This window comes from Nycticebus coucang, chromosome 22 (assembly GCF_027406575.1).
Source record: "Nycticebus coucang isolate mNycCou1 chromosome 22, mNycCou1.pri, whole genome shotgun sequence".
In the NCBI taxonomy this organism is placed as follows: Eukaryota; Metazoa; Chordata; class Mammalia; order Primates; family Lorisidae; genus Nycticebus; species Nycticebus coucang.
In genome coordinates this window covers 2135563-2159037 of record NC_069801.1, presented here as the reverse complement: position 1 = coordinate 2159037, position 23475 = coordinate 2135563, and the positions used below count along the sequence as shown (strand labels likewise).

At 58.2% G+C, this 23475-nt stretch overlaps 1 protein-coding gene across 5 annotated transcripts in view; it reads right to left on the bottom strand.

Annotated features, from left to right (window-relative positions):
- Positions 1–781: 781 nt before the first annotated feature.
- Positions 782–23475, bottom strand: part of TP73 (tumor protein p73) — a 68099-nt gene continuing 45405 nt past the window's right edge. For 4 of the 5 annotated variants that reach the window (XM_053575934.1, XM_053575933.1, XM_053575936.1 and 1 more), the window contains 11 exons: positions 22478–22720; positions 11017–11203; positions 10464–10579; positions 9092–9201; positions 8609–8760; positions 8092–8180; positions 7575–7699; positions 6935–7083; positions 6183–6321; positions 5722–5815; positions 782–4197 (listed from right to left, as the gene is read on the bottom strand). In XM_053575934.1, coding sequence (XP_053431909.1) covers positions 3859–4197; positions 5722–5815; positions 6183–6321; positions 6935–7083; positions 7575–7699; positions 8092–8180; positions 8609–8760; positions 9092–9201; positions 10464–10579; positions 11017–11203; positions 22478–22720 — 1743 coding nt within the window. In that variant the 3' untranslated portion in view covers positions 782–3858. Of the gene's footprint in view, positions 4198–5721; positions 5816–6182; positions 6322–6934; positions 7084–7574; positions 7700–8091; positions 8181–8608; positions 8761–9091; positions 9202–10463; positions 10580–11016; positions 11204–11939; positions 12687–22477; positions 22721–23475 lie in introns of those variants that run through there. The other variant, XM_053575937.1, reaches the window with a different exon arrangement.

The following is a 23475-nucleotide window of genomic DNA, read 5'->3' as shown; positions in this document are numbered from 1 at the left end:
GTTTTGCTGTAAAGTCTGTACATCATGTTTCTAGAGAAAATTTGTATGCTTTTGGTGGGCACTGGAAGTTTCCAATTTGCCTAAATTAACTTTCGTGTCACCTAAAATTTTCTTCTTCTAGATTTGGCCTTCTTAAAAGACATACCCACCATGGTGATCAGTGTAAAATTTCCTGGTGGGGCTGCTGTTAGCTTGATGTCAGCTGCTTGGTGCAGACAGGTGCAGTCAGAGCCTAGAGGTGCCTCCTTGCCCCACCTACTTCCCTGCCAATTTTCATGGTGAAAATAGAGTTTAATCCCTGTGGGTTAGGTAGGCGTTAGCCCCAACCACACCTGTGTTAGTGTGTCTCTGCAGGGAGAGCCTTCCCCAAATGGCCCCTTACATACAGCAGGTGATCAGATAAATTTGTCGTAATTTTTTTGAAAAGCCTAAAACTTTCCTGGTAAGAGCCACATTTTGATGGAAATTCATTCTTGGGCCTCGTGCCTGAAGGAGCCGTTTTTTGAGAACGTGATTTTCCTTTATGTTGGAGGAACCTTCATTTTCAAGCAACCTGTGATTGCCTGGGCACACATTCACATGTGAGGTTGGCTGTCTTGGCCACAGGTCGTCTCTGAGGCTGGGGCAGAGGGCAAGCCAGTCCCCACCCCGGACCCATCACCAACACAGAGAAGCCCAGGTGGAGGTCATGCTGTCCTGCCTGTGTCCGAGCACCTTGGGCATCTGCCCCCCTCCAGCCCACAGAGGACGGTTTACTCACAGGAGCCAGCCACTGGACACATGCTTTATTATGCAACAAAAACAAAGATTCCCACCAAAACACAGCTAAAAAAATAACACATTTTCCCAAGATTACATACGTTACCAAGAAAAGTTCATGTCACTGGAAAATATCCATTAATACTGCTTGAAGAAGCAATCATCTCACATGGAAAACATGGATGATGTATTGTTTTAAAAAACTTAAAGCATTAAAGTGCTTCAACCAATAACAGAGAAGAGGATGTTTGTGATGTTGTGATGTTCTGCACCACGTCCCTACAACCCAGAGCACAACTGTGGCCTCTCGGCAGCTGGGACCTGAAGACAGCCGGGGAGGGGCCGGTCTCAGGCTGACTGGAGGTGAGCTACCTGTCTGCTCTTTCTGCCCTGTGCTCACCCTCTCCACACTGCTGGAAAACTTCACCTTAAAGATTTATTTCTTCTTGATTTTGGGATTTTATAGAGCAAGGGTTTCAAACCTAAAAAGATCCCTATTCCTGGAATCTGCATTTTCTCTTAACCTTGGCAAAATTTCAGCTCTACTTGTTCTGATAGCTTCTCCAGCTGCCAGCGGTGTTTGAGGGGGCACTGGAAGGGGCTGGCAGGAAGGACCTAGGCCTTGAATTGTGTGTGGCCTGGGGCTCCCCAGGGGAGGTTCTCCACCTGTGAGAATCCTGTCCTATTCTTGGGAGGGCCTTTCTGCTCTGTGCCACCCACCTCATTAATCAGGACAACCCCTACCGGGCTGGGGGTGACAGGGAGTGTGCCTTGGAAGCAGATTCATGGGAGACTCAGGGACACAAGTGCTTCTCAGCCAGGGATTGGATTGGGCCTCTGTGACTTCTGAGTGAAGCCAGGGGCAGGACCAGGGCTGCAGTGTGTGGCCTCAAAAGTGCCCAGACTCCAGCCATCTCTCCTGTCAGCTGGGTGTGCTGTAGAGTACAGAACTTAGCCTTTTTGGCTTCAGTTTCCTCATCTACTAATGGGCAGGGAGAGGGTACTTACTCCCAGGCTACGAGGAGGAGGCTGAGGTAACATGAAGCCGGGGCCACCACACCTTCCCCCCCAAGCCTTGAGCCCACTGCTGCCTCTGTGGTGATGGACCCTCTGGACATAGCCGTGGCTTCCAGGCAGATGGAAGATCTCCTAGAAGCTGCAACTGGAAGGGGCTGGCCAGAAGGACCTAGGTCCCTCAGCCTGCTTGCCAGGTGTAGCCACCCAGAGCTCTGACACACCTGGGCCTGCTCCCATCAGACGCCACCCAGGTCTCTGCCTTCAGAAAGGTCCCCCAGGGTATGCAGTGGGGGAGACAGCTGAGTCATCACAGACACCAGCACCTGGGCTCTGTGGAGATGGGGTTGCCAAGCTCCAAGACAGAGTCTCCGTTTGGAGCCTACCCTGAAGGGGGCTGTGTCTGCACCTTCCTCTGGCCTGGGGGGCTTAACTGATTCTGTGGGGTGATATTAGTGGGGGGAACCACACCTGAAGGAGCTGATGCAACCCCCACCCCATAAAGGGGTGGGGAGCAACCACGTGGGAGAGGGCCGGGCAGCCTGCACTCAGCCCTGAACCAAGATGCTGTCGAAAGAATGTGTAGTGAGAATAAGACGGAGTCAGGCAGGCTGGGACGGATGTGACACAGCTGAGCTGGTCGGCTTAGGTCCTGCCTGACCTTCCCCCCCTTCCACTTTTACTGTTTTGTAAATTTAGCTCCCACTCTAGATTCCTATCTTGAGTAGTTCAGATGGATTGATTTAGGAGATGAACTTTTGAATTGGAATGTTGTAATAGGTCACTGAGATATGCTGATTATTATTTGGATTATGGGTTGGTGTGGTCTTTGCTTTGAACTTTTATGTATAAAACTGTAATTTTGGAAATGGGAGAACAGAACAGTCTTGGAGAGGCTACTCTCACTGTTCTCCAGAATCCCGGCCTTCTGACAAAGTTTGACGGACCTATCTTTGTCTCTGCATATTGGCTGACAGGGACAGGCAGCTGGACCCTCTTCATCCACTAACATGGTGAGGGTCCCCCCGTGGCCTTGCCCCTGACCAGGAGCTGGACTCTGGGACAGGTGATGCTCTGGCCTCTGAGGCTCAGAAGGAAAGAAATGGCCCCCATGGGTGAGCCCATACAGAAGCTAACTCCTGGGCCCCCTAATTCCTGGAGGTGCTTCCTGAGGCTGGGACCCGCCCCACCTGCTAAGTGCCATCCCCAACTGCCACCTCCACGGAAGAGACCACTGGTTGTCCTACCTTGCAAAGGGAACCCCAGGAGGGCATTCCCAGCCACATGCAATGGCTGCCCCTACCCTGTCCTGCAGACATCCTGGGAACAAGTGACAGCCCACCTGGTTTGTCACTTAGCATCCTTAGCCCGGCTCACGGGCACTTGATTGAACTCAAAAGGGAACGTTGAGAGTGAAAGTTTAAAAAAAAATAAAGCTGACCCACCACATAGAAAAGGGTATCATTTTATCAAATATCAACAATTCCCAGGAGTCTGGGGACATGCCTTTAGTCTGTCTACTGAGGGGCCACTCAGGGGAGGCAGGTGTGGCCCGCAGCATTGCAAGGTGACACCAGGTGCCTCCCCAGCGCCCCCATCCAGTCCCAGCAGCAGTTCGCAGGGTGCTTTGGGAGGGGGCAGGGGAGGGAGAGTGGGGTGGGGGAGGCGCCCCGCGGGCCTGGCGGTGGGTGCAGGCCCCTCCCGGCGCCCGCAGAGGGCGCCCTCGCCTCGGTCGAAGACACAGTCCCGGCGGCTTCCTTGAAAACGCGCGCTTCGCACAGTCACTGGGCGCTCCCCGCTGCGAACCGTAGGGCGTGGGGAAACAGTGTGGCAGTCTGTCGGCAGAGACAGTCCTCTGGAAGGATGTCGCAAGGCCGCGAGCGTCCCTAAGAGGAGGCAGGGGGTCAGCGCCCACCTGGAGGTCTGGGACGGTGACAGTGGCTGAGCGGGTGGCCGGCCTTTGCCTCGGTGTCCGGCGCCTGGCCCTCGCGAGCGCCCCTAGCGGACAGCGCCATTCAGGCTGCCCGGGCGGCTCCCGAACCCCACTGTGCGGGCGCAGCGCGCAGGTCCTGCCCCCAGACGGCCTCAGTGGACCTCGCCCTCGGACAGCTCCTCCTTGATGGGCTGCTTGCGGGCCTTGCAGTCCGGCAGGTCGAAGCCGAAGTCCGCCCACTCCTCGGGCGCCGCGCCCCCGCCCGGGCCGCCGCGGTTGGGGATGGTGATGGTGTGGCGCACGCGGAAGTGCACGGCCTCCATGACCCGCTGCCGCTGCAGCTCCCCAGAGCCGCCGATAGAGATGGTGGCCGCGTTGCTGCTGGAGCGCAGCAGCTGCTGGGCGCCGTAGTCGTGGCCCTGCTTCAGGTCCTGCAGGCCCCGCCAGATGGTCATGCGGTACTGGTCAGGGATCTTCAGGGCGCCCAGGTCCTGCAAGAGTGTCGCCACCGCCTATCAGAACAGGGTGCAGTCCCCGCAGAGCGGTCCTTCCCCCTGGACCTCCGTCCGACCTGGCTCGTCCCCGGCTCCCCACACCCTCCCAGCGCAACGCAAAGTGTGTGCACATGCTGGGGAGGCAAGGATTAAGGTGACCTCAGCACTGGCCCAGCCTGGGACAGGCATGGGGCAGGGCAGGGCCAAGCCACTGGCCCTAGCTGCCCCTGACCAGCTGATTCTCTGGTCTCTGGCCTGTGGCCTGGGCTGGGGACAAGCCTGGATGGCCTTTGACCTGGTCAGATTAGGGTTGCAGAGGCTTTGGAGGTCCTGGGCTAGAGCCCCAGGGGATCACAGGCTGACTGCCCCATGGCTTCCCAAGGCTCTCCCCTTGGCTAACAGGGCATTGGGGGTCATGCAGCCCCAGGTGGTTTTATTGGGTTTTTTTTTTTTTGGAGACAGTCTCACTATGTCACCCTAGAGTAATGTGGTGTCATAGCTCACAGCAACCTCAAAATCTGGGGCTTAAGCAATTCTCTTGCCTCAGTCTCCCAAGTAGCTGGGACTGCAGGTGCCTGCCGCAACACCCGGCTATTTTTTTTGTTGTTGTTGCAGTTGTCATTGTTGTTTAGCAGGCCCAGCCAAGTTTGAACCTGCCAGCCTTGGTGTATGTGGCTGGTGCCATAACCACTGTATTATGGGCGCCAAGCCCCGAGGCTGTTTATTATTTTATTTTATTTATCTATTTATTATTATTATTATTATTATTATTGTTATTTTGAGACAGTCTCACAATGTTGCCCTCGGTAGAGTGCCGTAGCATCAAAGCTCACAGCAACCTCAAACTCTTGGGGGCTTAAGCAGTTCTCTTGCCTCAGCCTCCCAAGTAGCTGGGACTACAGGCGCCCGCCTGGCTATTTTTTGTTGCAGTTGTCATTGTTTAGCAGGCCTGGGCCGGGCTCAAACCCACCAGTCTCACAGTGTATGTGGCTGGTGCCCTACTCACTGAGCAATGGGCACCGAGCCTCCCCCAGGCTGTTTAATAGTGATGCCAGGGCCACCCATACCCCTTCTTTGGACCTCAGTTTCCCCCTGTGCAAGTGGCACTAAATCAGACCAGCTCCCTCTGCATCTTCCATGTTTTCATTCCTGTGCCATGGAAACAGCCCATCCCCTAAAATCTAAGGCAGCCTGCCTGCTGGACAGCAAGAGATTCTGGTAGGAGAAAAACCCTCAGATCCAAATGACCCATTCAGCTACTGAAGTCCTGGGACAAGTCCCATCCAGCACGCCCCTCAATGGAACCTGTCTGAGCTCTGAACAGTGACTTCAGGACAGAAGTCTATGTCTGCTCATCTGTGGGGATGATTTTCCCAATTTCCCTGCCATAAGAGTGACTTCCCCAGATGGAAGAGAAAGCTGTTTGCCTCTGGACAGGCCCCTCTGGCTGCTGCCTCTGTGGGGTAAGGGCCAGGGACTGTACCTGCCTGGGGTGGGCAGGGGGCTGTCTGGGGCCTTTACCTCGATGGTTAGGTTCTGCAGGTGGTAAATATTCTGTACCCCTTGGGAGGTGAAATACTCGATGCAGTTTGGACACCCCAAACCTGTTAAAAAACTGCAGAGAGAATTTGAGAAATAAGACAGCGTTAACTTCAGGCTACATGGGCTCACTCTGTCGGGAGTGGTGGGCTGGGGTGGCAACTGCCTCCGAGGTGGCTCTCATCTATCCCACCACCCTCAGTGTCCATGGTTGGTTTAGCCTGCTGAGGACCCCTGGCTCCTCCTGCTCTTCCTCCTTTTAAGGGAGCCTCCCCACCCTGTGCACTTGTTGAATACTGATGTGATGGTCTCCTGCCTATCTGTTCTGGGGCTAGCAGCTACTACACAGGACTGGATGGGGCTGCATGCAGACTGCTCCCAGGGTGGCAGCCATGGACCCAGGTCAGGGGACAGGGTGCCAGCATGGGCTCAGTTCCACGTACCTGATGAGGCTGGGGTCGGCGTGGTAGGCGGGTGGCGGAGTGCAGTGAGACCCTGAGACCATGGGCTGGGTGCTGTGGCTCCCGTTGGCCTCCCCATTGGCCGGCAGGGCATGGCTGTGGTTGGTGAGTACCCCAGGGCCTGGGTGGAAGGAAGATCACACTGTAAGGGTCGCCCTGGCAGGCTGTCTGGTGCAGCCTCTGCCCAGGCTCTAGATGCCTCTGGACACCAGGCAGAGGAGGCACGGAGGCCTGGCACCACCTTACCTAGCCAGAGATGAGCAAGGACGCCCAGGCCTCATCTCTTCACCCCCCTTGGTAGGGACTGGGAGACTGCCCACAGGAGGGCTAGGGTCATGAGGGGCAGGACAGCTGCACTCAAGTCCTGGGGCTCTGATGCTGGAGCCTCAGGACACACCTGGGAGGGTGCTCCCACACAGCATCTATGCCCACAGAAGGACCTTCCTAGGGAGGGAGGCCCAAATTCCACCCTGTTGAGCCCCTGGCACATGCCAGGCCAGCCAACATGGTCTTATATCATTTAACCCTTACAAGGAGTGAGTCTGGTATTTCTGTTGCTGTTTGCTGAGGGGAAACTGAGGCTCTGTGAGGATAAGAATGTTCCCCTTGCCTGCCAAGGCCCATGTTTCCACTGTAGATGGGAGTGCTGGAGGGAGCCAGCCAGGGACAGCCCTGCCCCCGGGCCTGAGCTGGACCTCCCCCCAGCCCATGGACCCCCCAGCAGTGGGACTCACCCACGGGCCCCAGACTGGGCCCAGGCGCCGAGCTGTGGGAGGGAGGCTGGCCCACCAGCTGGTTGACTGGGGGCAGCTTGTTGCTACCCCCATGCACCTTGTTCATGGGTGACAGCACAGGCCCATAGGACGGGGGCTGCAGGTGGCTCCTGTTTGGAAGCAACAGTGAGCGCAGGTTGACAAGAGGCAAAGGCAGCTTTGACCCCACCTAGCCACCTCTATGGAAGCCCCCGGTTCCCCTGAGGGGCAGACCCTCACATCTGAGGCCAGAGAGCAGTGTTTTTCTTGATGGCCTCCCTGCCCGTGACCGTGGGCAGGCACAGCCACTGGGCCTGCTCCTGGCAGGGTCCCAGCTAGTGTGGCGAGGGCAGCAGGGGCGACTCAGCGTCACTCCAGCTGCTTCCCCTCTCTGGCCTTCCCACACAGCAGCCATTTACAATTCTCCTCGGTGGGAAAGATGCAGCGAAGCTTGGGACTCAGGCTCCAGAAGGCTTCCCAGAGTTGGGGGAGGAGCCTCCTGAGCTCCTGTGCTTTCTGGAGGGGTTTCTGGTGTGCCCATTCCTCTCCAGCTGGGTTGACCACCCCTCCCCCCGGGTTAGGCAGAATGCTAGCTGGGCAGCCCAGAGTGAAGCTGACTCACGGCCTCTGCAGGAGCTGCTGCTGCTGCTGCCGGTAGGAGTCGACCAGTGGCTGTGGCACCAGGTCCACCAGCTCCAGGCTCTCCTTGACCTTCATCAGGATCTCAAAGTTCTCCCGGCCGCGCACCTGGGCACAGAGAAGCAGCCCTCTGCTGATGCCCCAGCACTGGGGGTCTATGGCAAAGTCCCTCTCCTCTCTCGGGGTTCCCAGCACCCCAAGGCTCAGGGTGCCCCAGTCTTCTCACTATGACCCAAACAAGGGGGTCCCTGTCCCTAAGAACTATGCCCACTCCTTCCTGACAAGCTCTGGCCCTCATCCTCCCACCAGACACCAATTTCAAAGCCAGAGGCTCCTTCTTGAAGAGCTCAAGGAACTCAGTGTTTGCCCTGTGAGAGGAACCCTCCCAAAGCCTCAGTGACTTAGTGCACCAGCCAGGCAGGTCACATGTCAGAGTGCCATGAGTGCCCCCTTCATGACCCCTCTTGCAAGATGGCCGTGCTGTGAGGCCTCACACTCACGGGCAGGTAGTAAATGTCCTCATCCCCGTGCCGCCTCTTCTTCACGCCGGTGCCCAGGGCAGGGACAGAGGGAGGGCTCTGCTTGAATGCTAGAAGGCCAGGCAGGTGGGTGAGCGAGCCAATGGGCAGATGAGCCAGTGGGCACCAGGCCACATGCAGGGGGTGCTGGTGGTTCAGCCCAGCCCTCACCTGGGACACCCGCCCCACCCCGTCAGGCTGACCCCTCAAGTTGGCACAGCACGTTGACAGTCTAGAGGACAGTAACCGCGTGGATGGAGAAACACAGGGGCAACCCCAGTCCAGGCCTCTCAGACGCTATGGCCCAGGGCCCTGGGACTAGCAAGTTATCTGGGAGCTATGCTTGCCTGGCTCAGCAGGGGCACCCTCTGGAGTCAGAGGGCAGTTCAGGGTTGCCCCTGTCCCTGGACATAGACTTGTACTGCCCCCTGCAGGTGTGTCTCCTCACACCCCACGTCACCCCCATGGAGCACGCCTGCCCCAGCCTGAGCCTACTCACTGCGCTTGCTGGCGGCACTGCTCCTGGCAGCGCCCTCATTCCTCTCGTTCAGGGTTTGCTGCTCGAGGTAGTGGTCCTCGTCAGCCTTGCGGTCACGGCCAGGACAGGCACAGATGCGGCCCTCGAAGGACCGGCGGCCCAGCACCTGTCCACTGTCAGGTGGGCACAGCTAGGGTCATGAGCTTCAGGTTCCTACCCCACCCTGCCCACTCTCCCGGCAGGACCTGCCTTGATGGGCATAGAGTCATGCCGAGTTGAAAGCATTCCCCCAGAGGCAGCCACAGGCTGGGGGGCTGCTCTGAGACGTCAACCCAGGGCCCCCTGCTGCCCACTAAGGCCCAGTGTCTGCCCAAGCAGTGCCTGTGGAGCCCCTTCCCCAGACTTGCCTCCAGGGCACCCACCACTGGCCTTGGCCTCCCCCATCTCCATGACTAGCCCCCCAGTCACAGCCCCAGCTGCACCCCATGTGCCCAATAGACTTACTCCCGGGTCTCCAGGGTGATGATGATGAGGATGGGCCGCCGATTCATGCCCCCCACACAGCTGCTGTTACACATGAAGTTGTATAGTATGGTGGTGAATTCCGTCCCCACCTACACGCAATGGGAGCAGGGAGAGGGCTCAGCATTGGCACGCAGGGCTCAGCCCCCACATCTGGTCATGGGTCAATGTAAGCATGAGGATGCTGTGTGGTTTTCTGCTATCTGTCCATCCATCCATTCATCTATTCGTTTTCCCATCCATCCATCCACCCACCAACCCATCTATCCATTCATCCGTCCTGTTACCCATTAATCCATCCATCTTCTTGTAGACATCCACCCACTGACTTGCCCATTCACCCATCTGTCCCTCTGTCCACCCATCCATCAGTCCATCCATCTTCCCACTCATCCCCCCATCCCCCCACTGACTTGCCCATTCACCCATCCGTCCCTCTGTCCATCCATCCATCCATCCACACACCCTCTGTCCTTCCATTCATCCACCACCCATCTATGAAGCAGACCACGCAACACACGTGCTGGTTCTGGGTTCTGAGAGGACTCAGAGCTGGGTTACAGTCCCCTGGTCTGGTTGCCCCAGCCATCTCCCTGACCCTGATTAGAGGTCAAGCCCAGAGACTTGTGTGAGTGGGTGTGTGTAGCTCACCATGACCTTGTCTGAGCAAAAGGGTTTGAGCCGCAAAAGGAACACAGCCATCTCTGACCTCAGAACACGGTACAGGAAAGTTGGGGGCCCGGTATCCATTTCCCACTTACCGTCCTGGCCTCTGCTTCCCTCTACCCCAGACTTTTACTCCTGGTGGGCCACATATCAGCCTCAAAATGGGGTCCCCCACCTCAGAAGCTTCTATTGCCTTTGGGTTAAAGGTCAGACCACCCCAGTCTGCACCCCACTCCCTCCCTGCATGCAGACCCAGTGTCCTGGTTGGCTCTCTGCTTGCCAAAGGAACCACCCCCATCAAGGCCTCACAGCTTCCAGAGTAGAATTTACCACTATGGGGAGCATGTTCTGGGTTGGTTCTGTGTCAGCCTATGCACCTAGTCTAGGCAGGCCAAGAACACCCCAGCTCCCTCATCCTTGTGTTGGAGCATGAAGGGAGAGCAGGCTGAAGGCCTGGAGGTCATCTGACCCACTCCCTTAGAGAGCTGGGGACACCAAGGCCCACCAGAGCTGCAGTGGCAGCATGTATAGTATATAGGTGTCATGAGTGTGGCAGTCTAGCTGGTGAGGGGACTGGCCTATATGGTGAGGGAGACCAGACCAGACTTCACTTAGGAACACACCAGGACAGACAGGTCAGCCTAGTGTAGTGAGACAGGGTCTCCACCCTTCATGGCCCCTGGCCTACCTGTGGGGGCTCATAGGGCACCACAACACTCTGTCTGCCGGTAACAGGGTCGTCCACATACTGTGAGAGATTGTTCCCTTCCACGCGGATAAGGTGGCTGGCCGGGGCAGACTGTCCTGCCAGGAGATGTTGCTGCTTCAGGGAGGTGCCAGCCATGGTTTACCACCCCCACGTGGGGTGTGCCATAGCAGAGCTGGATACAAACCCAGCCCTGAAGGCCTCCCAGTGAGGCTCCTGCCTACTGGCAGCTCTCTGTCCTAGGTGCCTGGCTCAGGCACAGTGGACAGAAGGGCCACCCCATGCAGCATCCCCAGGGTCCCAGCAGGCTGGCTGGCACCTCAGGCTCTTCCAGACCCCCCATTCCACCCTGGAGCAGCAGCTCCCAAGGCCCCAGTCACAGCTGGGGAGCAATGGGGCCAGGGGAGGTGCTTGAGAGAACAGCTGAGCCATACTATCAGCCCCTCACCACTCCTGCTCTCTCCCTTTCCCAGCTGGGGTGCTCAGACCGCTTGGCAAGGGGCTTCATGGTCCAGGGGGCCGGCAGGGCCCTCACCTTCATTGAAATCCCTCCCGAGCTCGTGGTTGGGGCAGCGCTTCACGATGTCGGTCACATGTTCCGCCTTCTTGTAGACAGGCATGGCACGGATGGCGGTGCCCGGGGGCGGTGGGGTGGACACCTTGATCTGGATGGGGCACGTCTTGGCAATCTGGCAGTACAGCTTCTTCAGGAGCGGGGAGTACTGAAGGGGAAGGGGGCTGCTGATCCCCGTGATCCCAGCTCCACACCCTTGTGGGGCTGTATCCCCCCCTTTGGGAGTGCCAGCCTCCCCACAGGAGCCCTTTCCCAACCACCCCATGAAGACTGCCATCGTGTGCGCCCCTGCTCTGAACTCCCGTGGGCGTCCTTCCTTCAAAGCCTGGACATCTGTTCCACAACTGCCAGGCGGTTTTCACTTAGTGACCACAGTGGCTAGAGTGCGCTTTATGCCCCAACCTCAATGGCTAGAGAGGAAGGTACCTCCATGCACATTTTATGGCTAAGAACAGGAAAGGGCAGGAAGGTTTTGAGAAGGAGCTGCTGGAGGGGGGCAGGGCTGGGGACCGAGAGTACCCTCATTACAGGGCTGCATCACTACGTCTGTTTTTAAAAGCCTAGAGTTGGGCTTTTTTGGCATTTGCATACAGGAAACATAATTTGCAGATGGGCTGGGTGCCTATTATACATTTGAGTTTTGGTAGAGAACTCCCCGGTCAGCCTCTATGTATAGCCTCTGCAGCCCTGGGGACTCTCGAGCCTCGGCAACAGTGCTGTGCAGCTTAGTCTGGGCCACTGTGGGAGTCCCTCTGGCCACACAGCCCCGGCACACAATGTGAGGGGACGAGAGATCCACCCAGGCCGATCAGACCCTGCCTTAGAGGACTGGATGGTGCCCTTCCTGACCAAGCCACCTGCAGGGGCCTCCAGCATCCATGCACCTGGGGTCCAGGCTGCCCATCTGGGGCTCCAGCCATCACTCACGAGGGTCACCCAGGGGCGTCTGCTGATTTCCAAACAGCTGATACCCAAGTGCCGGGCTCCTGGGAAACCAGGAATGTTCCATCTCAGATTAGATTCCTGCCCCCGACCCCATCCCTCTGCACACACCCCCAGCAACTCAGAATCACAAGTTACTGCAGCCAAAAGTGCCTGGAGAATGCTGCCCTCCCCTGCTCCACCATGGAACAGTCAGAGAAACAGAGGCCAGACACAGGGAGCTGCTGGCAGAGCCAGGGGAGCAAGTGGAGGCCACAAGAAGGCTTTCCTGTGCCAACAAGAGAGGGGACCCTAACCCCTGGCCACCAATGTGGCCTCTCTGGCCATCAGGCAACACCAGGGCCATGGGGACTCGCAGGAACTGCAGGTGTCCTTAGCAAGTGCAGCTGTGGAAAGGCAGGAAGAGGAGCTGATGGAGCTCACGAATGGGTGGGGGTGGGCCTGGGTCCCCAGCACCCTCAGAGCCCTCAGCCTGAAACCCAGACTTATGGTGTGAGGGGCTGCAGGGACAAGTGGGGGGTGGTCTTCACTCAGTGGACTGCCTCTCCCAGGTCCTTCGCTGCCCTGGAGTCTCCAGCAGCCGTGCACCCATTTTGCAGACAGGAGGACCATTCTGGAAGATTCTGGAAGATGGGGTCTGCAGAGCCCAGGCCTGAGACGCCAAAGCTCCTTTCTGGAAGCGGGGAAGCTTCTTGGAGAAGCGTGGAAGCTTCTTGGACGGGGGCAGCTGCGGGTCAGGTCTGCCTCCCAGAACTGAGGAACTGGGTGAGGCGGGCGGGTGCAGCGCGCAGCTGGGGCGGAGCCGGCGCTGGGAGCTGTCCCTGGTACCAGCGCGACAGTGGCGGCTGGACCGCCCGCTGCGGGAGCCGACTAGGGGGGAGGGCCAGGCCCAGAGTCCAGCGACAGCGACCAGGACACGCCCCAGGGTGGCGTGAACGACCCTCGTCCCCTCTGTACCTCGCAAGGCCGCCACGGCCCTCCGCACACCTGCACCGTCAGGTGGCGACACGCTCCTCAATACTGAAGACGGAAGTCCGTCCAGAGGGCAGCCCCAGGCCCAGAAGGGTGCGAGGCCCCCAGCTCCCTCCTGCTCCCCAGACAGCGCAGGAGGAGGCGCTCCGGTGGCCGTCCCTATGCCATAGGAAGGGTCACGAAGAGACGCTTCCTCTCTGCAGCCCTCCCTTCTGCCTTCTTCCCTAGAACCGCTAGATGGATGTGTTTCAACAGATTCCGAGCTGATAAAATCTTATTTATCTTCGGCTGTTGACACGGAGCCGTCTAGACTTGCCTGCCCGGGATGCGGGTGCTCGGAGCGCTCGCAGGAAGCGGTTTGCCCAAACGCCAATGTGTGCCCGCCCCTCCCCGACCGGCCTCTCCCCTCGACCCCTCCCCTCTTCGCACCAACCCCTCCCCCCCGCGACTGGGGCCTGGCTGGGAGCCCCGGCCTGCAGGGCTGGCGCGGGGGCGGGCGGGGGCGGCGCGCAGGGTTGTTAATTTCCTCGCCCGGCTCCCCAGCAGATGGGCGCTGGGAGCAGGCAGGTTTGGGCAGGAGGACAGTGGAGAGGTGATAATAACGTGTCTGTCATTTTCCTGGGACATGCAGCATCTTGCAAACCGCAAATACCGTTAACCAGCTTGGGTGAATCTGTTACAACAGATTCTAGAAGACTGGGCCTGTCGTGGGGGCTTTTATTTTTTAAATGATTTTTTTAGAGTCTACTTTTATCTACTTCCCGTGCGTGTGTGCACACGTGTGTGTGTTTAGGGTCATGTTGCTATCCTCCTGGGTTATAGACCCCGAAGTCCATGAACGCTTTTTCTCCCTAGGAAAGCTCTGTGGCTGAGCCACAGACTGCATTGCATGAGTTGGTAGGCTCACACACTGAGCCCCCCAAACCCACACAGGACCCTAGTTAAAAGCCCCAGGACTATGGTCCCCTGGGTCCCTTCCTCCCTGGGGAGCAGGGCTTTCCTTGGGTGACACTGCTACAGGGCCCACTCTGTTACAGTCCGCTTCACGGAAGCCTTGTGGCCTGAACTGGTGTACAACATCACTGCTGTCCTCACTGCTGGGGGTGGGTCCTGGCAGGATGTCAGGAGGGCAGCCTCTGACCCAGGGCAGCCACTAGCCTGACCCTCCCACTGGCCCCAGGGCACCTGGTGTCTGTCTGGAGCTTCCCTGGACATCTGTTCACCAGGGAGCCCACAACCCACAGGCAGGGGGTCCAGGTGGCTCTTAGTACCAGTGCCTGACTCAAAGAAGTGCCTGGGCTCGGCGCCTGTGGCTCAAGCGGCTAAGGCACCAGCCACATACACCTGAGCTGGCCGGTTCGAATCCAGACCAGGCCCGCCAAACCACAATGACCGCTGCAACCAAAAAACAGCCGGGCATTATGGCGGGCGCCTGCGATCCCAGCTACTTGGGAGGCGGAAGCAGGATACTCGCTTGAGCCCAGGAGTTGGAGGTTGCTGTGAGCTGTGATGCCATAGCACTCTACCCAGGGTGACAGCTGAGGCTCTGTCTCAAAAAAAAAAAAAAAAAGTGCCTGGACAGAAAGAGGCTGCTTGAGTCTATGGAAGCAGGTGGTGCAGTTTTGCTTCCAAAGGCTGCCTACTAAAGCAGGGGGGACCAGCACCCGGGCCAGAACTGTCTTGGGGGTGAGGTAGGGGACAGATGCATCTGCTGACACCCTGACACTAGCCCGCCAGGGATCCCTAGGCCAGAAGCCCAAAGGAAAATGAACCAGAAACAGACAACGCTTTGCAGATGCTGAGCAGTCCTCAGCCCTAACTGCTGTCTAGGAGAATCCCAGAAGCTGTGGACAAACAGTACCCATTGGAGAGGGGTGGCCAGGGCTGGCAGGGACACTCCCAGGAGCCAGGCAGCCTGGCCTGCCAGGACCTTGAGCCAGGTCCCAACCAGGTGAGCAGGAGTCACAGAGGGACTCTCAGTACCTGGAAGTGCCACTGCCCAGGACACAGAGCACACTCCCTTCAGCCCAGCCTGGGAGTCAGGGCCCCCAGACTACAGGGCCTCGGACCTGTCCAGCGCTCATGGTGTGCGTGCTGCTGCAGGGCAGAGGAGGGCAGTAGGGGTGTGCTGGACTCATGGCAGGCTTCGTCCCCCTTGCAGAGTGAAGACCCATGCCAGAGACAAGGGCCATACCCAGAAGAGAGGGGAAGCCTGGGGGCGGGGGTCTGCCTCTGTGGCATGGATCTGGGGAGCACTGTGCCCCCCGACTAGGGAACAGGACACAGTCATGCTACCTTCTCTGCTCGCCCCCATCACAGGTGCTTCCTCTGCGCCAGGCCCACATATGACCTTCATCACCCATTTAGAGACCCAGAGCTTTGCTTCTAAAGGCTGCCTACTAAAGCAGGGTGGACCAGCACCCAGGCCAGAACTGTCTGATCTCCAAACTCCATGTCCTGCCCTTGTCACCTCCTGGGACCTACATGGGGGTCTCAGCAGACTGGCCCTCAGCACCTCTGGGTTCTGTGAAGACTGCAGAGCAGAGATGTATTCAGGTGGAATCCATGCTTAAGCCCTTGGCAGCTGAGACGGACAGCTGTCTTTGGGTAGGGGACTCCTAGGCAACTGGTTGAAGTGTGGCAGGTCAGGGTGAGAGGCAGCTGGCCAAGGTCAGGGTGGGAAGCAGCCATACCGAGTTGGCCAGCTCCAGCCTCTGCTTTGCTGCCAAGATGTGTGTATCGAACCAGTGTCCAGTGCCTGCCCAGAGGGTGCCATCCTGATTCACTGACACCTGTATGAGGCCCTGTCAGCATTCTCACTTGGCCCCAAGTGTTTCTGCCTGCCTGGCGCTGAGGGACCCTACTTGGACTTATTCTGTGACTCAGGCACCTCATCTGGGGGCCTTGGGCACGGAGTGGATGGCAGGGCATGAGTCCTCGAGGACAGGGGTAGGTCTCCCTCCCGCATGAGAATGCAGTGTCCAGGGCGCCTCGCTCAGCTTCTGCCACCCCCAGCCACGTCCACCCATAGTTCCTCCACCCACAAACTCAGTTTCTGACTCTCCAGACAGACAGCCTGAGCCCAGCTGCCCCATTGCCTCCACAGGCCTTTCCTCCAGGCTCTGGCCTGATGGAAGGACCCAGCTAGCAGGGCCATGGGCCAGAACATGGAATTACTGGGTGTAGGGAGGAGCAGGGAGTCCCCACCACTCTTGGCCTCCCTGGGCTTGTGGCTTTGATAAGGTTAATGGAGGCCTATAGAGCTGGCCTGGCTTGTCAGCCATGGTGATAGGAAGGTGCCCTGGGTCAGCAGGTGCACACAGGCCAGCCCTGGAGCCTCTGCCTGTGGGCATGCCATTCTGGGCACTGACATTGGCCTGGTGCAGGTGGGCAGAGATGGGTCGGCTCCCTCCCTCAAGGCCTGGCAAGCTGTGGATGCATGAATGGTCATCTGTCAGCCTTTCACACAATGGGTGGGTGGAGTCTGAGTTTTTACCAAAACTTACAAACATTCAGTGACTCGCCAGAGGCAGATCCAGTGTCTGATGCCCCTCCCTGTGGAGAGTGGCTCTCTCTGGTGCCTTGCTGCAGGTGGTAGGGTCGGGGAAGGAGGTGGGCCTGCAATCCCTGGGGTGGCTTGCCCCATGGTCCTCTGATATCCTATTCACTGACGTCCTGTTAACTTTTTCAAAAGGGGTTTTTCTGCCCTAAAATGCACTGAACTCCTCACAGCTGTAGCCCCAGCATAACCCTGGGCTGTCAACACCAACCCCAGCCACCACCAGATCTCTGAGTCTCACAATGTCCACCTCTAATGGGCTTGGATACCCCAGAATGTTCTGCCCTCCCCTTTCTTAGCCTCCTAGAAGGGACAGACTAGCTTGATATGGCCAAGTGGCTTCTCCACCCGGAGGCAGGGGCTGTACCCATAGACCTCTGGGCTGGGCCCCCAGGGCCACAGCCAGTGGTATAGCCTTGAGCCAGTGGTATAACCTTGCACCTTGAGCTTGGCTTCTCAGTTTTGTATCTGAGAAAATCCTGCACTGACCCCTGGCCTGGGCTGCAGGAACCCCAGGGGCTAGGAAGCAAAACACCAACTCACTGCGCAGGCTCGACCGTCACCTCACTCAGCCCACATGGCTCAAGACCCTCGTCACCCAGGGCTGCATCTTGGCTCTAGTCTCAGGGGGTCAGCCTCCCCTACAGCCTCTCTTTCCCACCTGTCAGCAGGTACATGGGGCCAGGCCTGGGAGGGTGGATTTAGGGGGCCCAGCTGGCCTGGCTCCTTACCATTAAGGCTCCTGTCAGCCCCAGAGCATTCTAATTATAAAGCACTCTTTTTTATTTTCTTTGAGACAGAGTCTTAAGCTGTTGCCCTGGGTAGAGTGCCATGGTGTCATAGCTCACAGCAACCTCAAACTCTTGGGCTTAAGTGATTCTCTTGCCTCAGCCTCCCAAGTAGCTGGGACTATAGGCACCTGCCACAATGCCCGGCTATTTTTTTGTTGCAGTTGTCGTTGCTTTAGCTGGCCTGGGCTGGGTTCAAATCTGCCAGCCTCTATGTATGTGGCAGGCACCATAACCACTGTGCTACGGGCACTGCCTATAAAGCATTCTTGAGGGATTTTTATTTGTCAATTAAAAAAAAAAAAGCAGTGAAAGCAGATAGATGGGCGGACTCTCCACCACCTGGTTGCAATTTCACTGGTCAGAAGAGTGATGGGAGGCTGGGCCCACCTGAGGCTTCTCCCCAGGCACAGGAAGGTGTGACTCTGGAGGTCAATGTCTCCTGACCATCAGCTCACCTGGGTCCTCAAGGGCCCCTGGGAGCAGGGCACAGTGGACAGGGCACAGTGGACAGGGAGGGGCTAAATGTCGGGTGTGTCCAGGGAGGCTGTGGGCTGTGCTGACACCCTAGTCAGGCTTCAAGGCCAATGTCCCTTCTAATGGGGACCCTGACTGTCCTCTGGGAACTCCAATCTCCTCATCTGTAGAACGGGCAGAGCAGCAGGGCCTACTGCCACACAGCTGGGCCCAGCACAGGGTCTCTGCATGTTACGTTACCAACAGCACACTAATCACAAGTTGGGAAACAAGTGCTAGAAAATAGATGTTCATCAGAAAGCACAAATTGGAGCCTATCTCTCTGCAGTCCCAAACCTACAGAGTAGAATTCCATCCCACAGGAGGGTTCTCCCTTGTGTCCCCCACAAGAACCAGGCAGTGGGTGTGCAGGGCAGCCTGGGCTGCACCTCTCAGCTCCCAGGATCCATCTGCACATCTGGGCTGCAGCCAGGACCCAAGGACGCAGAGCTGCCCCTCCTGGCCTCACATAGGGCCTCTAGGGCCAAGTTCAGGGACCTGCAGGGCTGGGGATTCCTCCAGCTCCTCACATGGATGGAGAAAGGATACTGACACCTCTCCCACCCTGAAGGCACAAGTCCTGGGCGCTGACCCTCCAGCCCAGCCTGCCAAAGCTCCCTCCTGCTGCCGCTGTGCCACGCACGATCCAACCAATTGCTGCAATTTTTCCCTAAGTGATCTTGTTTCCCCTAATAATCCACGTTTCATCTCCACAATAAACATTGTTAAAACTCTTCCCTCAGCTTTAAACACATATAATTGCTTCTGGTGCCAGTAAAAGGTATTAATTCCACTTACGCATTCCATAAACTTTTAGGATAACGCAATTGATACCACGATCATGTTGGGACATCTCCGCTATTATTCTCCTGCTTGCAAACCTCTGAGGGGCTGGAAAGTTTCCTCTTGAATCCATTAGTGTTGACTCAGCCTCGCTCTCCCCAGGAATCCCGAGTGGAGTCTTTGTCCTGCCCTGCCTTCCCCAGGTCCTTTCCAAGGGCAGTGAGGGGTTCTCTTGCACGGCGGCAGCCAGCTCTCCCCAGGATGGACACACGCATACGTGCATACTCAGAGTCTGTCAGCTGGAGGTTGCTCAGCAGGCAGTGTCCAGGCCATCTGGCTGGAGGATTCCCAGGGGGGTCCGCTGACCTATGCATACCCTCACCATTGCACCCACCTCATGGGCTGTGGGAGGTGTCACTCAGCCTGCCCTGAGACACCCACAGATGTCATGGTGGACCAGGGTTTCCTGCCATACATAAGCCTTCCTGTCTGGCCTCAGAGTCCTCTCCTGAAACTTCCCAAGCACTGAGGCCAACCCCCTTTCCTGGTGGAGCCAAATGAGCTGGGGGCAAGAGGAGGCCAAGCTGGGGCCACACGGTATCCTACACTGTCACACTGGGCTATTCTCAGGGGGAAAGGAAATTGCTCCTGCTCATCCTCTCGGGACTGGCTGTCCACTCCACTGTCCACCCACTATGAGGGCTCCCAGGACAGGAGGTGAAACGGGGATAAAGGCACCACCCCTGGCCCAGCTCCACCAGTCACATGGTCAACAGGCCTCACACCTGTGATCCTCCCCCCACCCCGCATCTGTCTCTCCCCAAGTCCTCAATGGGCCACCAATGGGACAAGCCTCAGCCAGGATACCACCCATAAACCGCCAGCTTCCCAGGTGCAGGCCCTGCTCTAGGAAGTCCCACAAGCAGCTCATTTGTCCCTACCATGGCCACAGGCCACATCCCCGCCACGCAGTATCCCACCCGCCAAATACCAGCCCTGCCCTGTCACTAGGTACTATCTTGTGGCCAAACACAGATCCCTTTTCTGACTGCCCAGTCTCCTGTGACTGTGGCATCCCATCCTCCTGGCTTTCTGGGGAGGGTGGGGGACGTCAGAACCTGGCAGCAGCCAGGGGAGGCCTGCAGGGGTGCCCATGCACCTGTGTGTCCATGTGCTGCACAAATGGGAGGGGGGGCTCGTGTCTGTGTTTCTGCGTGCACACATGACCCAAGGAGACCAGAGGTCAGAGCAGATGGCCTCCGGGGGTGGGGAGACCCACAGCAGGCCTCTGCAAAGCAGAGGCCAAAGACTCCATTAGCAGCTGTGGTCACTAGGAGCTGGTGCAGGTGTCATGAGGGGGAGAGGGAAGCAGACAGCCATCAAGATGGAATTGTACTTGAGAAAAATATGAATTATCTATCAGTTACCAGCAGCTTGTATGGCAGGGGCCAAGTGCGGTCTGGCGCTGGGACCCTAACACAGGCCCAGGCAACAAGTCTGGGCAAGCACGCTCACAGTGGGACCCCGAGAATTGAGAGCAGGCAGCTGCCTGGAGGCCAACTTGTGCTGTGAGCCACTGCCCGCCACCTCCCTGGGCAAGGAACGAGCACTGGGGGGTCTGCTCCCAAAGAGCTGAGGTGCCAAAATCTCATTACCAATGTTTGTCCCACCCCACCCCCCCTCTGTCGATGGAGGGCAGCAGGGCGTGGGGGAAGAAGGGGGAAGGAGGCAGCAGCATCCTCCAAGCTTCTTCTGAAGAGCACCCACAGGGCGGCAGGGCTGGAGCTGCATCTGGCAGGACAGAGGCATCGCCACTCTGCTTGGGCAGCAGGTGGGGCTCAGAGCTTCAGAACTAGGAGGCAGAGCCTTCCCTGTCCCTCTGTGGTTAGTCCTCCAGATCTGCCCCCTCCATCCATCCATCTGGGCAGACCACTGCATGGGGCTACTCAGGGCAGGGCACTTGAGACAGAAACATGTGTCCCTTGAAACCTAATGCCATACACCTGGGGTGGGGGAAACCCCCGGGTGGGGGAGGCAGCCAGCACAGAGGGACAGGTCCCACCCCTCCGTGAGGACCAGTGCAGACCATCCAAGATACTCTGTGGGGGCTGCCACCATCCTCAGACAGCCAGAGGAAGGGAGACTGAGCTCCCAGGACCCTGGGGGGGGGTACTGGTCCCCCCACCATCCTGATGCCATTGTGAGAAGGGAGAGAGAGGACTTAGGGAACAAGTCTGAACTTGGAAGGGGAGTGGTGGGAGGCTCCAGTCACCAGAGTGTGCAGTATGGGGATGCCCAGGGCCTCTGACCTAGCTCCAGGCCCCAGCTGGGCCTCAGAGCAGGTGGACAGACGTGCTGGTCCCCTCCCTCACAGGCAAGGTGCGGAGGACAAGGTGCCTCCATCAACACCCCAAGACACAATAAGGAGACAGCACACTGGGCTTCTGCAGCTGAGCTCTGTTCTGGGCATTGCGCAGACATGATCTTCCAATCCTGTCACCACCACACAGGAAGGCGACTGGGTAATAATTTACTGACACTAGGTTGAGGTCTGTAATACTCGCTGGACTGGGCAGGGAAGGGAGCCCTGGAGGAGGTATCTTGGTCATCCTGCCCCCTAGAGCCCCAGGAGTCCAGCCTGGGGAGGCCCATGGCCTCAGCAAGAATCAGAGACAACCAGGGGGCCCATGGTCTGGATCCCAGACCCCAGACCAGCTGTGCAGGACTGATTCCGGCCACTCGCTGAGGCTGACCTCAGGCTCCTGCCCACCTTGCGGCCCTTCTGAGCATGGGAAAACTGCAGGTACTGGCCAGTGGGGCTGTGGGGAACATGGGACCCAGTTTTTAAAGTGGAAGAGCTGGGGCGGCCACCTGTTCTGCACTCCTGAGGAGTTGGGAACGCAGCCACCCTGCAGTGACTTCTGTACCCTCCCCTGAGCTGTCACAGAGCACCTCTGCAGCCCATTGCCGGGCTCCCCCTCCTTGGTGAGCAAGAAGACCAGGAAGGCCCCTGGGGCTGCCCCCCAACATCCAGTGTGCCCTGCACTTCTGACTAGGATCCCTGTAGCCCTTACTATGCCCCTTCTAGCCAGTCCCTCTTTTGCCAGCAGGTTCACAAGTTGTGCAGCCCCAAGGTCAGGGACACTGACTCGGAGGCCCAATGCCGGGCCCCCACCCTGCGTGCCCACTTACGATGTGTGTACCTCTGTACAAGCTCTCACTCCCTGAGCCTCAGCATCCTCGGCTGTGAAATGGGACAATGACAGATTCAACCCTATGGGCTGTTGGGTGCTTTTAAGAGTTAGTTAAAACAAAGCCCTCAGTGGGGGGAGTGGCAGAGTGCACGTGTGATCTTGTCAAAGTTGGCATGATCCCCACCTTGGGCCAAACAGTCCTCCAGGGCACCACACACAGTAAGGACCTGTGTCCTCAGCCTTGAGGTTCCACCCTGACCTCCCTGCCTTGCACTGCTGCGTGGGATGACACCCCAAGACAGACCCCAGAGCAAGATCCAAATCCACCCACCAGCAGATTCTCCCAGCTTGGAGCAGGCAGTTTCTAGGCTCAGATGACTCTCGGCAGGAGTCCTGTGTCCCAGTCCCCATCTGCATGCAGGGAAGCTGGCCAGAGAGTCTGCCCCTGCCCCAGGGGCCTCACCAGCAGGGTGAGGCCAAGTCTGTTCCCTCTGGGGCCCTTTGGGAGGTTGGCCGGCTCTGACCACGAGTCCGAGAGGTGGAGACCCGCCTCCTGCCTGATGCTCCTCCTGGTCAGGCCAGCCAGTGGGAACCCTTTGCGGACAGCAGGGTGCGCTCAGTCCTCCCAAAGTGCCAGCCCAACGTCCCTGGGAGCCAGGGCAACTCACCGTCCAGGTGGCTGACTTGGCTGTGCTCGACTGCTGGAAAGTGACCTCGAAGTGGTGGGGGCCGGGGTAGTCAGTGTTGGAGGGGATGACAGGCGCTGGGGACATGGTGTCGAAGGTGGAGCTGGGCTGGGCGTAGGGCGAGTGGGTGGGCACGCTGGCGGCGTGCTCTGGGGTGTAGGGGCTGGCCGGGGCTGCGCGGCTGCTCATCTGGTCCATGGTGCTGCTGAGCAGATTGAACTGGGCCTGGCTCGGAAGGGGGAGGAGGGATGGGAAAGCACACACAGTCAGTCCGTCCTGTCCCATTCTGGGAGGTGTCCTGTTACAGGAGCCTTAAAGGGCCAGCGGCTCCAGTCATCTCAAATATTTCCCCGGCCTCCCCCCCCCATCCCTAACAGGCCACTACTTGTGTTGGTATAAACTGACATATTCACCTTGCCTTCCCCTCTGCACAGACCCAGTGCCAGGGCTTCTGGGGATCCACCCAGCATTGACAAAGTGGAATCCAGCCTTTGCACTCTGGGAGGGGAGATGTCTGGTGGGGGGGCTCCCAATGCCCTGCCCAGGAAGACTTCGCAGCACACTCCAGGGGCAGTAGAAGAGTTTTGACAGCATCACCCCCCTGCCCCATGAAGCCAGGCAAGGCTGGCCCCAGCCTGCAGGGGGGCACCCCCAGGAGCCCTGGAGACCAGATCTGACCCCTCAGTCTAGCCATCCAGGTAGTGGGACTGGGTTGGGGGCTGCAGGTCACTGGCTGAGCCAGATTTTCCCATTTGGGTGGCCGCATCCCTTTGAGAATGGCCTTGTTCCTATTAGTATGGTCCTTCCCCATGCAGAGGTCAGTGGAGCCCCAGGCAGGGTCTGAAGCTGCCCTCCACAGCCTGCTGGCTGGCAGAGTTTCTCTCCAGGACCACACACCTGGAGGATAGTAACTCAAATAGGTATGTCCCTGGGTCTTCTTTTGTGGGGTCCCAGGACCCCAGACAGATCAGCCTCCCCCA